The sequence below is a fragment of the Merops nubicus genome, unplaced genomic scaffold (genome assembly GCF_000691845.1).
Source record: "Merops nubicus isolate BGI_N331 unplaced genomic scaffold, ASM69184v1 scaffold2087, whole genome shotgun sequence".
Taxonomy (NCBI): domain Eukaryota; kingdom Metazoa; phylum Chordata; class Aves; order Coraciiformes; family Meropidae; genus Merops; species Merops nubicus.
Window position 1 is genome coordinate 1,301 of NW_008619354.1, and position 13,335 is coordinate 14,635.

Here is a 13,335-nt window from a genome sequence, read left to right on the forward strand (position 1 = left end):
TTTTAGAGGTTAAAGAGTGAAAAATCAGTTTTGTCTTGTGTAAGACACGCTTTGGGAAAGGAAGCAGGCCACATACAGAAACCAGAAGTCACAAATCTGTGAGTGTAACCAGTGGCATACACAGGACAGGCACACTTTGCATTTTACAGCAAGCCTGTTGGTGCTCATCTGAGTTTAGAAATAAAGTGATGTCAAAAAAAAGAGTAACATTATTTGAACATGTTCTCTTTTTCAGGACAACTGTGGTTTGTCTGACTAGTATTGCCAGTATTGTGTACTTCACAGGACAGTAGGAGGAATGGACAGATATCTATGAAAATAATGATAAGTTAAATTTGCCTAATGGCTCTCCTTTAGTTTGTAGCCTTTTGCACACACACATATGGATGCATGCCATAGAAAAACAGCTTCTGCTGAGCAGCTGCCAGCTCTCATTGGTACTTTAACTAGGGGATGATGCACAAATTGTCATAACACATTTCTTATCAGACGGTGACTTCAGAGTGCATGTGCATAAGATGATCTTCATATAATGAATCTGAGTATTGCTCTTTTTCTCTTCTAGTTTGTGGAGACATCCATGGTCAGTTCTTTGACTTGATGAAACTGTTTGAAGTGGGAGGTTCTCCTGCCAACACACGGTATCTCTTCCTGGGGGACTATGTGGACAGAGGGTACTTCAGCATTGAAGTAAGTTTCTTATTTCTGTTTTTGGCTGCAAAACTGCTTGGAGTCTATTGTGTGTATTTTGCGTTGTAATTTCCCCAGTTCAGGAATATGAAGCTCTTTGCAGGTACTACTTGTGAGCAGAAAAAGCCTACCTTAATGTTGCTGGTGGTGTTGTCATAAAGGTTGCTTGGTATCCAGACAGATCCTACTAGACCTGTGCTGGATTTCTGATGGAAAATAGATCTTGGTGCTTGCTAGTGGCCACCCAAATATAGCACAGAAGGCAGTTAGCTCTGCAGCTTGTGCAAGCAAAATAGGATGAACAGGCATAAGCCATTAGCAAAGTGACGTAACAGAAAAACTAAATGAACAATTCATAGTTTAGTTTGACTTTTAGGTGTATTTGATCTGACTCTTCTGGACGTGAAATTTTATGGAAATAGGAGGAGTAAAAAGCCAGCAGGTAACAGCCTGTGTTGTACAGAATGACTGAGTTCTGTGTGGATATGGCATGCAGGAGGGCATGTTCTCTGGCTTTTGATGCACTGCTTGAATCCACAGGGAAGTAATGCACATGTGCCCTGTTGAAAGTGCTCAGGCTTGGTGCAGACTCCAGTAGAGTATGGAGGTCAAGTGACAGCACCTGCAGCTGGCTTGTGAAGGAAACAGTGTCCTGTCCAACCTGCCCAGCTTTGACTAGAAGTGAGTTAAATACCAAGCACAAATCCTTTGTTCAGTGCTCACAAAACACACTGGATTTTGTCTTCTGTGTTGCTGCTTCGTTATGCAAACTGACAGACGAGGAGCACAATTACTGAATAAAACCTAATGTGAATTTCTTCATCCAGGACATAGTTGATCTAGTTACTGAATGATCAAACTCTTGCAGCAGCTTTCAAGCTACAGCTTCACACCTTTCTCTGAAACATTCAGACTTGAACCCCAAGTCAAAAGAGGATATCCGTTATCTATTAAAAGCAGAATAGGTCCTAGGATACCTGACTGTGTGTCTGTGACTAGGTAAGACAGCAGCATGCAGGAACACATACACTGCTCTTTCATTCTGTACACATGCTTAGTACACTGTTGTCATATTCATGCACAAATATGTAATCCCAAACAGCCGAGTTGTTTATATTGTGTTTCTAAAGTGGATCATCTTGCCAGTTTTATATTTTTTAGTATGAAGAGAAATTTCTTTAAAATAAAATTCTGTAAAACTACTTTTGCTTCATTAGTTCCCTTTAAAACTTAATTTACAATGTTAACAGAATCTTTGGGAGGGGGCACATTTGACAAACAGAAATACGCTGTTCCAAGTGAAAACACTCTAAAAACTTAGGAATTGCAGGGTTCTTTTTGCCCACCTGCCAAAAATCAATATAGTTAGAATTTGGTCTCATACTGAAGTCAGCATTTTGATCATTGATTTTTTTTATTTTTTTAAGCCAGGTGTACCAGCTTCCTCCCTTCTCTGATCCACAGTGAGCTGTGAGCTAAATCACCATGGTGTGGATTATCATGCTGGGGAAGGTTGGGAGTGTGGGATGGCTTCACAGGCTTAAACTCTTGTGCAGTTCCATCTTGAACTACTATTTTTCAGTTGTGATAACCTAGTTCATACCTCCTGTAGACTTTGAGCTAAGTTGTATCTGGAAGAGGAGAGTTTTGTCTTCATATCTATGTATGTTTTTAATATAAGAAGTAGAACAAGTGGATTTTCTTCAACTTTCAAGTGCTTGTCTGACAGCTTGCCAAAATCTGCTCCAGGGCTATTACTGATTGAAAACAATAGCAAGCCATAAAACAGTAATCAAAATAACTTCTGGGTGGGAGTAAGGCCCTTAAAATTACTCATGTAGCAGCCTGAATGTACATATTTAGCAACCTCTATTCTGAATTTCGTTTTTCCATTCTGGAACACTACTTTTTCACTGGAAGCGCTGCTGGCTTTTGCCAGCACCAAGGAAATATCTGAGCTGTCACTTATATTATGCCTTTTTTTGTATTGAAGGTGCTCAAATTACTACTTTTTTTGTCACATGACTGATTCTCCCCACTTGTCACCAAGATTAAAGAATGCCTTTGAAAAAAAAAGGTTTTGTTTTGTAAGTGTATTTGGGTGTAAAGCTTTGCATTCAAGCATGAACTCGGCAGACTAAGTAGTGACAAAGAAAGGAAAATGGTAAAGAATGCAACTTGGCACGTTGTGGAGGATGGTTTTTGTGAAGAAGGGGCCCTGAATGCATCTAGCAGATGCCAGCTCTTGCCAGTACTTTGTGCTGGAGAAATGGGGGTAAACAGTCCTAGCCTGATCTCAGTGCAGATTTCTACCACATCAGTCACACTGTGATCTTTATTCCATCGATCTGTTGGCTACTTTCTGCTATGTAGGCATGAGACTGTTGCAGTTCTGGGGTCTTTCCAAAAGAATTAAGTAGCTGTTCCAAGGTATTAATCACGAGTAATATAGGCTTAAAAAAAAAAAATCCTTTTGATTGCTGTGTGATATCTAGTGTAAAAGTGATACCATTGAGCGTATAGACCTAGCTGAGTTCTGGTAGTGGGCGAGATAATCCTTGTCTGTGGGCTGCAAAGCATTTGGGATTCTTCTGGATGAAAGGTACTATATAATGTAAGCTATTATCATTAAGAACAGAGGAAGAAATTGCATAAGGTAGGTGGAAGGCATTTGATAATGCAGAGGGGGAAAAAAGAGAGAAGCATTTTGTGTAAAGCAATTGATCAGCAGAAATGACAGTCTTTGCCCCATGGAGCTTTTGATCTAGGGGGTCATTTCTTCATGTATGTGCTTTGTTTTTTACTAGATTTAGCTCCACTGTTTGAAGGGGGAGTGGGTTGTGTCTTTAAAACTAGTTCCAAACAAGGTGTCACAGGATGAGAAGTTAATGGGGAATTACAACAGGTAAAACAAAACAAAAAAAAGTCAGAATTGTAGATGGGATGAGACAAGGTTTCCTGGCACAGACCAGATCTTCGTTCTGTAGCTCTGTACTCTTGTCCACTTGATCTTTTGGCAGAGCCTGAGTATTTCTTCACATAGAATAACAAATTTCTGCAAGTGGCAATATCTGATATGGCACACTTGTTTCCTCGTCTCCGTAACTGATAACATTTCCCTGTTGTGCTTGTGCACTGTTCCAGGGTTTTGACTCCAGAGTAGAAACCTCTCAGTTCTTGCTTTCCAACAAGTTTTATGGTCATGGAGAATAGAAACCTAAATGATCAAAACAGAGGGCTAATTTTAAATCCAAAGAATTGCTAGAGCATAAGTGGTTCTGCAGGAATGGGCTGTGAAGAAGAATGACTAATCCCTACCTGAGTCTGAAAACTCTCTTTTGAAAGGCAGACACAAATGCCCTGTGGTGCAAGGGGGAGTATACATACAGAGGGCTTTTCATCACAGTCTTGGGAAAATTGCAATCAGAGTAAATACTGACTACAGTGAATTAATAATATTAATTGATGCTGGCATTATTTTTCTGCTCAATCCCACATAAAAACCATACAGGCTTAAATGTCAATTGGATATCATAATTTTATCATTTTGGACAATGCAGATAGTTAAGATATGAAAAATTAAACCGGTGTTCAAAATTAACAAAACTGGAATTGTGTTTTAAGGTTCAAAACTTTCATACATCTTCGTTTCCTGAATACAAAGGTTGAAATTCTAGAAGGATAAATTGGGTTTGTGGTATTCTAGCAAGAATAAAATGAGGTGTTTGGAACAAGTCTGCAATCTGACTGTCGGACCTTGCATCAATTAAAAAAGCATCTGGTGCTTGAGATGCTTCTGAACTCAGTGAACTGCTCGAAATTAACTATTGTCTTCCAAGAAAAGAATTACATATAAATAAATTTGTGTTAGTAAACTGTGCCTGAAGTGGGTGCTGGTGAAGCTGTGTGTTTGTCATCTCTCAAGTCTCTGTGCACTTCCTAGGACTTTATTGGAAGAATAAACACCTTTCAGTTCCTCCATTGCTCTAGTGTGTTAATGTTTGCCAATAAATAGCTTGGTTTAAAACAGTTTTTCCTGACCAGGAATAGTTTACTGGTGAAATTAGCTGGGTTTTTTCACTTCTCTCAGACAAAAAAAAAAAAATCCCAATATGTTAATTATCCTAAATTGCCTTGCCCTTTTCTTCTGTGTAACTGTAGCCTACATTGTTTCTCCATAGCAAAAATTTGCAACATGTAAGATCTCATTTTTTGCTGGGCAGTGAGTGCTCCTCAGAACTATGAATATTCAGTAATTCATCAAATTCAGATTAATTTTATATATATTAGATTCCCAGACTGGAACATCTGTTTGTGTCAAGGCCATCCTTGCAGCTTGCCTGGTCCTGTGCCAGCGCCTCCCGGAGCAAGTCCCCAATATGCCAAGGACCTCTTTTGGCTGCAGGGAGAAAACATGAGACAGTGCCCTGGAGGTCACTCAGACCATTTCCCCAGTACTGCTTCTGTCTCCCTGTGGGAACCATCTCGACATAAAGCAGCTACAGACAAGACCCAAGGTCCACCAAGGAGAGTTAGGAGCCAGCACTTGGATACCTGCTTAGAAAATAGTCGCTATAAGAATTAGAGGTGCATGTGATAAAAAGAATTTTCTAATCACTTTTTGGTTGAAATAAGAGCCCCTTCCATTTTGGACTTTTTGAGGTCTTTCCAAGGGCTGAAATGGGAATAAAGTGGTCTAAATGTGAGGAAAAAAAGGCAAGTAGCAATGTTTTGAAGGTGATCACTTTAAATAAAATAATTGGTGAGATTAGCTAGAATAAAGTCTTGTCATAATTGAAGTACAGAGGTGCTAAAGTACCACACAGGTGTCAAAACAAGATCCAAAAGCAGCTTGGGAATATTCAACAGATGCTTAAAAATAATAAAAAGAGAAGTTGAATGATCAGAATGAGACTCTTGAACAGCATTTTGGAAACAGCTGAAACCCCTGACCATGAGGAATCGATTCACTGTTACTCCACAGTGTCTATTTCCACAGCAGTAGCCTCTTTAATTTTTAATTACACAACCTGTATGTACATGAGCACAGGCTTTAGAAACACAAAAACACCACGTAAAATAAAAACAGATTGACAAATACGTTTTAGTGAAGACCCTTAAGTTGCCACTGAAGATACGGTTGATGCAATAGCACTACTGTGTTGTCCCTGTTCTGCAGTAGAGCCTTTAGAGAAGAGATCATATTCTGTCCCCTGGAACTTGGGGAAAAAAAGGAATGAAATCCTGGTTATAGTAAGGACAATACAATTTTTTTTGGTCATTTTCAGTAGTGTTTAGAGTTTTATTTCGCAGTGCTCAAGGGACGGTAGTTCAAAAATGCCAATAACTTGCATCTCCTGTATTTTGGTTACAGAAGTTATACATCTTTGTTTTTGTAATAGAGCCCTAATAAATAGTCATATCAGTAGTGTCAGTGGAATTACATGTGTAAAGAGGTACATGGTTACCATTGGGACTGTTTTTCTGTTTTAGAAAGTTGTACCTGAACTTGGTCCTATGATGGTATAATTATTCCAATGCAATTAAGGTAATGCAATTTTTATATTTAGGTGAGGTATGCTAGTTAGTGTGAGGGAGCTATGCCCATATACTGTTCCACAGTTCTTGCTCTTGTTCTTCCTGGCATGATCAGTGCAACAGCACCCAGAAGTGAGTGTGCTGTCTTACAGGTGTTGCTGTGGTTGCAGTTTAGTGGCAATGGTAACAATTTTTCAAGGTTCCTTGTTTTGAGCACCTAACTTGAGATGTGTGCAAGAAGTCTGAGGCTTTTGGTTTTCCTTTTCAGGAGGTGCTGAGATACTGAATTGTGCAAAGGCTCAAATTTGGCATGCAACAGTAGAGTTAAATCCCAAGTCCCTTTTGAAAGTATGTGCCTTTGGCTTACACAGTGCTTAATTGCACAGTCCTTTTCTTTCCTGATGCTGAGGCTGCCAGAACCTCCGCAGGAAAACATCTTGACAATGGGAGCTGGGAGGTGGGCAGATTACCTCTTTGTTATCAACTTAACATATCTGCTATTTCAACAGCTGAAAGACTCTAAGCAAGTAAGCAGGGGTACAGTTTGAGGACTAGCATTTAAGAGATGCAACCTTTTTTCAGGTGGGCTTTTTTTTTTGATAGTATGAAATGAGGACCAAAAATACCTGAGAGGTGTCCAGATTACAAAGTCACTTCTGTACATTTTACGGAGCCACAGCAGAGTTGATGTATAGTAAACTCTTGATGAAAAATTTGGGGAGGGAGAAGTAACCAAACAAAATTTTGCTATTGGGAAGCCGTATTACCAAATAATTGAAGATTGTAAGCTCAGATTTTCAGTAAGGGAAAGTTATTGTAAATCTTTTGACTTCATTAAGAATGACAATATACAAAGCAGAGTTTAAAGAAAAAGAAAAAAAAAAGATGAAAAAAACCCCATCCAAACGTTATGTTGTTTGGACATAAGACTTTTTGTATGTAAATAACTGTAAATTGAAAATCCATTAAAAAATATCACCCATGTATTTGCTGTTTAGTTTGCATGGGAGAAAAATGCCATCTGATAATTAGTTCTTATTTACTATTATGATTCTATGTCACTGGACTACTGAATAGAAAAGGAGGAAAAATTAAAGCCATTATCTAAATGGAATAAGACTTTGATATGGTACCACTGAAAACAACACAAAATTTGAATGGTGGGCTTACCATTACTTGAATAGTGGCAGGGAAACAGCACTTTCTGGACTGCATTCATTCTCTGTTATCTTCTTGGTCTGGTTCTCACAAGTGTTTCAAAGGAAGAACAGAAAAAAAAAAAATTAAATATCTGTAATAGGGAAATGTAAAGAGGTCTACCCATAAGCAAGTACCAAATACCAAAAAGGTAGAACTTCCAGCTTTTCCTTATTTTCATCCAAATCTGGATGATACTTTAATTATGTAATGCTCATTTCAATCTTGTCTATGGTTTTGTGAAAATTAAAAACTCAGTCATAAGGAAAATGTAAACCACTCTGCTTTTATTTTTCTTAAAGGATTTAAATTAAGCACTAATCATTGTCCTTTTTTGAATTATAAGGTACTTTGGCAGAATCAGAAGCTCCAAGGTAACTTAGATACAGCTTAAAAAGCTGGAATTTCTCTTGCATGGATGGAAGTGTCTCTTTAAACTTCACAACATTTACATCAAATTTTTGCTTTAGCCAGTAGGTTCAAAGAAGTGGAAGGTTCCAGGAGTTCTTGGAGTAATGTAAAAGTCATCATCAAAGAGATGAAGAATTGCACTGATGATGTGGAGAAGTGCAGGTTTCCTTCCTCATTGAAATGATATCTTCATACCCAAGTCCTCTCTCTGTTCCAACTCCAGCAAATTTTCCCCAGGCACACACTTTGTGGTTGTTTTGGGCCACAGCAGAAAATTCCTTTGACCTAACATTATAATTTCACTCTTGATTATGTCAGCGTGATCTACCTCACGTTCTGATGTCTCTTCTGGCTTCCTGCAGTGGCAGTGGCACCTGGAGAGTAGAAGGGGTGTCATGAGTTGGGAAGCCTTCCATGTGTTTCCAAAGGGGAAAATGAATTTTGCGAGTCCTGGAGAATGCTGCCTGTACTTTTTGCTCTCTTTACCTGGCTCTAGACCCTCTGAGTAGAAAAATAGAAATGGTGGAGTGCAGGCAGAACATCCAGATGTTGGCATGTAATAAATTCTAGCCAAAGCATAGTAGTAAAAAGCCCCTGCTGCTATGTAGTTATATGTGGATACCATGAGGTTTAGCACAAACATAAGAGTGCTGCATCCTTTTTTTTTTTTTTTTTAAGATGAGGACTGTAGCAAATGAGGGAGCAGAAATCAAATCAAAATGTTCAGACAAGATTAATGTAATTATTCTGTTTATCAGGATATTCTGAATGGTAGAAGGGAGTTCATACTGTACAAATTTAGAGGCATTACATTGACAAAAATGCTGATTTTGCTCTGAGCAGACGCCATGGTTAGGAGTACATTCCGAACATCCAATCTATTGATTAAGACAAATAAAGTAAATAATTTTTGTTAGCAGAACAAAGAAGAATGTTAGGAAGCAGTTGGAAATGCAAGTGAGGAGGAGGGGTTGACACATTTTGTTTCTCATGCAACAGTTCTGCTGTTCATGGATATTTAAGAAAGGGCGGGTTGGAGGAGAAATTGTTCAGACAATTTTCTAGCTCATGTATTTTGAGAGGCCACTGTGGTGTCTGTACTGTATTCTTGCAGACAGTAGGCACATCTCATTGGATGAATTGGTCTTATTTTCATCATCTCCCTCGGAGCTGTGAGTTTGTCAACCAGGTACCTGAGCAGGGTCATCCTGCACAAAGGATAAGTCTTCCATGAAGTTTGCAGGTTTGCTTACTTGTCAAGAGTCTCATAATGCTTTGGCATCGTTGCCATGTCAGTTTTGTTTTCAAAACAACTATTTTAATTGGATGGTTTTGAGAGGTCTGAGCAGAGATTAGCCTCTCGGAGTCATCGTTTTTTTTATCTTTAAAAACATGTCTAGAAGAAATGTCATCTCAAATAGAAATCTTCTGGAAAGGTAAAAGGCTTTATAGAAGCTTTGTAGTAACTTAATGTGGAGAGCCTTGAGGATTTTTTCTCAGTTGTTTCTGCAGAATAATGTTAAGTGAAAAATGAACAAGCATTCATGTAAAAACTGCAATACTGGAAGCTGAGGCATTTCCTGAAGTGTGGGTTAGATTGTTATAGGGCGACTTTTCCTTAAGGCAGGAAATGCGACTCTTCCTGTGTATGTGTTTCCATGGTGGGGTTCTGCCTAACTTGCCAGGTGAAGAGAGCACACGTCATTTTAGGGATGCACAGCAATTATTTCTTGCTAGCTGGGCCCCTGAAAGCAGTGCACGGCTGAGCAGGGAGATGCCGTGTAGCAAAAATGCAGAACTTTATCAGAATATACCGATGCTGGTTTCAACCAGCGCAAGTTGAAGTGTGGAGAAATGTTCCCATGTAATATGTGAAGAGTGAAGTTAACCCATTGAAAATAAATGTTTCACAGAATACTTTTATTCTGCTATTTTTTTTTCATGGAGGGGAACTTGAATCGTTGAATTATGTCATTAATTATGAATTATATTTTTCTTTCTTGTTTCTTATTCACAGTGTGTGCTGTACTTGTGGGCCTTGAAAATCCTTTACCCCAAAACACTGTTTTTACTTCGTGGGAATCATGAATGTAGACATTTAACAGAGTATTTCACATTTAAGCAAGAATGTAAGTCTGTCTTAACCTTTCTCCTGTTAAATCCCTTTTCAAAAACTTGAGTTGTTATTTTGTATTTGATACTGGTTTACCATCAGTAATTTTAAATGTACTTTTCATATTAGCTATAGTTAATTTTAAATGTAATCACTGTTCCCTGAGAGAGCAGTCATCTTGCAGGAGCTGCCTCAGTGGTGGAGGAAGGAAGGGGTTAGACTCCTACAGCAGGTAGTGACTGACCACTTGTAGAAACCCACTTGGTGCTACAGATACCTAGACACTTCAGTTTGCCAGCCTGACCTGGGAAGCAGCTCAGGGCTTCTGAGGGACCATCTGGACCTGGATGCTCCTGGTAAACTCCTGCTGCTTTTTCCAGTGGCTGGCATTTTGCTGCCCCACACAGCAGCCTGGCAGTCAAAACCTGCCGGCATGCCAGCTCTGGCACCTCTGTGATAGGTCTCTGATAGCTAGTGGAGGAGGTGGCATTTCACCAGGTCTTATCTGCAGCAGGAGAAAAATGGTATTTATGTTTGGGTTGTGTTTTTTTTTCCTTTAAGTAAGTATAGTATTTTCACACTTACCCTGTAAATAGGCTTAAACATTTCAGTATGCTCTTTTTATAGGAGTTCCTTTCTTGCAGTGACACATTAGATGTAGACCTTCACCTGCACAATGAAGCTTGTTTTTTTCCTGTGGCACTGTAAGCTGAAGCTGTTGCCATAAGTCTGTTCCCTTTCTAGCATTAGGGATAAAGGAAATGTTAATTGGCTCAAAGGCTTCATGGTTTACTGAGTGTAATATGCATATTGGTAAATTAACATTTCAGCTTCATTGTACCACCTCATTCATTTCATAATGGCATTTCTGTAGATAATTAATTATAAGGGACTGGGCTGAAGTTCTGATTGCTTCATAGAAAGTATATTGAGTGATAATGTAGGAGATGATAACTATTTAGCAAGCTTTTTAGGGCTTGCTGTATAGATTTCATGGCAGACTATAATGGTATATTAAATTGTTTATTTACAGTTTTTTTAGAAAAACATTATAAACTTTTATTAGTTCCACCTCAGAACTTAAAAATTTTTCGAGTAGTGAATAACAATAATCCTAAAGCATTTTTTTTTTCGTGAGGCAAGCTTTGTTGTAGTCCTCAGTGCAAGAGAAAGCAGTGAGAGCAAGATTGAGATATTAAGCATCATACTAATTTATTTTTTCTTTTGAAGTTTTGATGGCACTTTCTGTTACCATCTTAATTTTTAAAAGGTAAAATCAAATATTCAGAACGCGTATACGACGCCTGCATGGATGCCTTCGACTGCCTTCCTTTGGCTGCTCTGATGAACCAACAGTTCCTGTGTGTACATGGTGGCTTGTCTCCAGAGATCAACACCTTAGATGACATCAGAAAAGTAAGTCTGAATAATGCTCAGGTCTAGTAAGTGAACAGTTAATCACTAGCAACTAAAATTTTAATCCTTTCTCACTGTAGTTCACTTGTGTGAGATGCTTGTATGTCATTTTGACATTAACATTGACGTTGTCACCTTTTAAACGTCTTTTGAAATAGAACGTAAAAGGAATTGCTGTAATTAGTAATATTTTATTGAAGTGAGGAAATCATTGGCATCCAGTAAAACAGAGGTTGAGTATATAAGTATTTAGAAGCAAATGGATACAAAGCTTTAATTTCTTTTAAGTATTATCAGCTAGCACAATGTAAGCACACCATCTGATGATTCCTTGTTCGGCATTCTGCACTTTTTTGGAGAAGAGAAAAAGATAGCTCTAGAAAAACCTCACAATCCTTAAAACGTCCAATCAAAAAGCATTGTGGGATTGTAATGAAAATAGTAAAAAAACCATTGTTTTTCTAAAAAGAGCTTCATTTTCAGTAGGATGTGCCATATTTTTAATAGTACTGCAGTTGAGTGCCTAGCAAAGTGTCTAAGCCAGGCTTAGTAAGTTGATGCTTTTGTGTAGCACTCTTGTGTTCTGAGAAGTTTCTGATAAGTCTCATGAAAGTTCAGAGAACTACGTTGAACAGTTTCTCTGAGTAATCCGGTGTTGTTGCATGTTCTCAAGGATTCATTTTTTTCAGGTGTTTTGTAAAAGAGATCTGAGTTTATATTTCTAAAAAGAGGTATTTAAACCATTCATTCTTTTTTTTCTAGAAGAAGATATTTTCTTGTTTCTTGCTTGTGGTTTAAGACTTGCGAACATGGAAATGTATTTCTGAGCTTTAAAGTTACTAAAAGATAAATTATGTTCTGAGATTAATTTATGGTCTACTAAAAAACTAATATGGTTTAAAAAAAAAAAAAAAGAGCCAGTAATTACATGTTTTGGTTTACAAGCAATTAGATGAAGATATTAACTGCATTTTTAAAAATTCGTGAATGTAAAGGCTTGCTTCTGAGGTAAATATTCACTACCTCATTAAGCAAAAATATTCTCTGCCTAAAAATTAGCTGGCTTTGCAACAATGTAATGACAGAATAAAGCTATTTAGTTCTCAGATTCTAGATTAGGGTCATTAACATCTTCACTTTTTTAAACACTGCCCCCCCCCCTTAACTGCATTTTTAAAAATTCGTGAATGTAAAGGCTTGCTTCTGAGGTAAATATTCACTACCTCATTAAGCAAAAATATTCTCTGCCTAAAAATTAGCTGGCTTTGCAACAATGTAATGACAGAATAAAGCTATTTAGTTCTCAGATTCTAGATTAGGGTCATTAACATCTTCACTTTTTTAAACACTGCCCCCCCCCCCCCAGCCATTTAATTTAAATGAATTATAGTTACAAAAGCATTAGTTTGTAGGGAACTGAAATAAGTTAGAAGTGTAAGTATACTTTCATGATATGGATGCAAAGGTGAAATTGTAAAGGTCTGTTTTTAAAAACTTTATAGCTGACTGTTGAAAACATATAAAACTAGTTTTCTTTGAGATCTTTTTTGGGGCAAAAAAAGTATATTAGGTATGCTACTGAATTATTACTTGATCTTTCTAGTTAGAATAGAGAACATTTTGGCCTGCATGCCTGATTCTTACACCCATCATAACAAGGAGTGTTTTTATATTAAGGAGTTTTTGCAGAGGAACACTGATTTTTAATATTTACCCATTTTACTAATCTTTATCTTATTTGTAGCACAACTCTATGTAATTTGAATTTTTAATACTAATAGGCAGAAAGAGGAGGTTTCAGCTGCTTAATTAGGGTTAAAGTTATGAAAGCAACAAGAATGTCATGGCAAGTTTCTGTAAGGCAGAGATGTCCCAGTATTTAAATCCAATTTTTCGTGAAAATGTATTTAAATCAATATGGGAACTTTCTTTGAAAGCACTTGGGTTTGGATGGTTCTTTTTTTTTTTTT

General features: G+C 37.7%; 1 protein-coding gene across 1 annotated transcript; it reads left to right on the top strand.

The window, feature by feature from the left end:
• Positions 1 to 565: 565 nt before the first annotated feature.
• On the top strand, positions 566 to 11,365 carry LOC103776235 (serine/threonine-protein phosphatase 2B catalytic subunit alpha isoform-like; the record flags this gene model as incomplete). Its single annotated transcript, XM_008943734.1, has 3 exons — positions 566 to 690; positions 9,854 to 9,965; positions 11,220 to 11,365. Coding segments are annotated over 3 exons (383 nt in total), but the record flags the coding sequence as incomplete, so codon positions are not given.
• Positions 11,366 to 13,335: the final 1,970 nt, after the last annotated feature.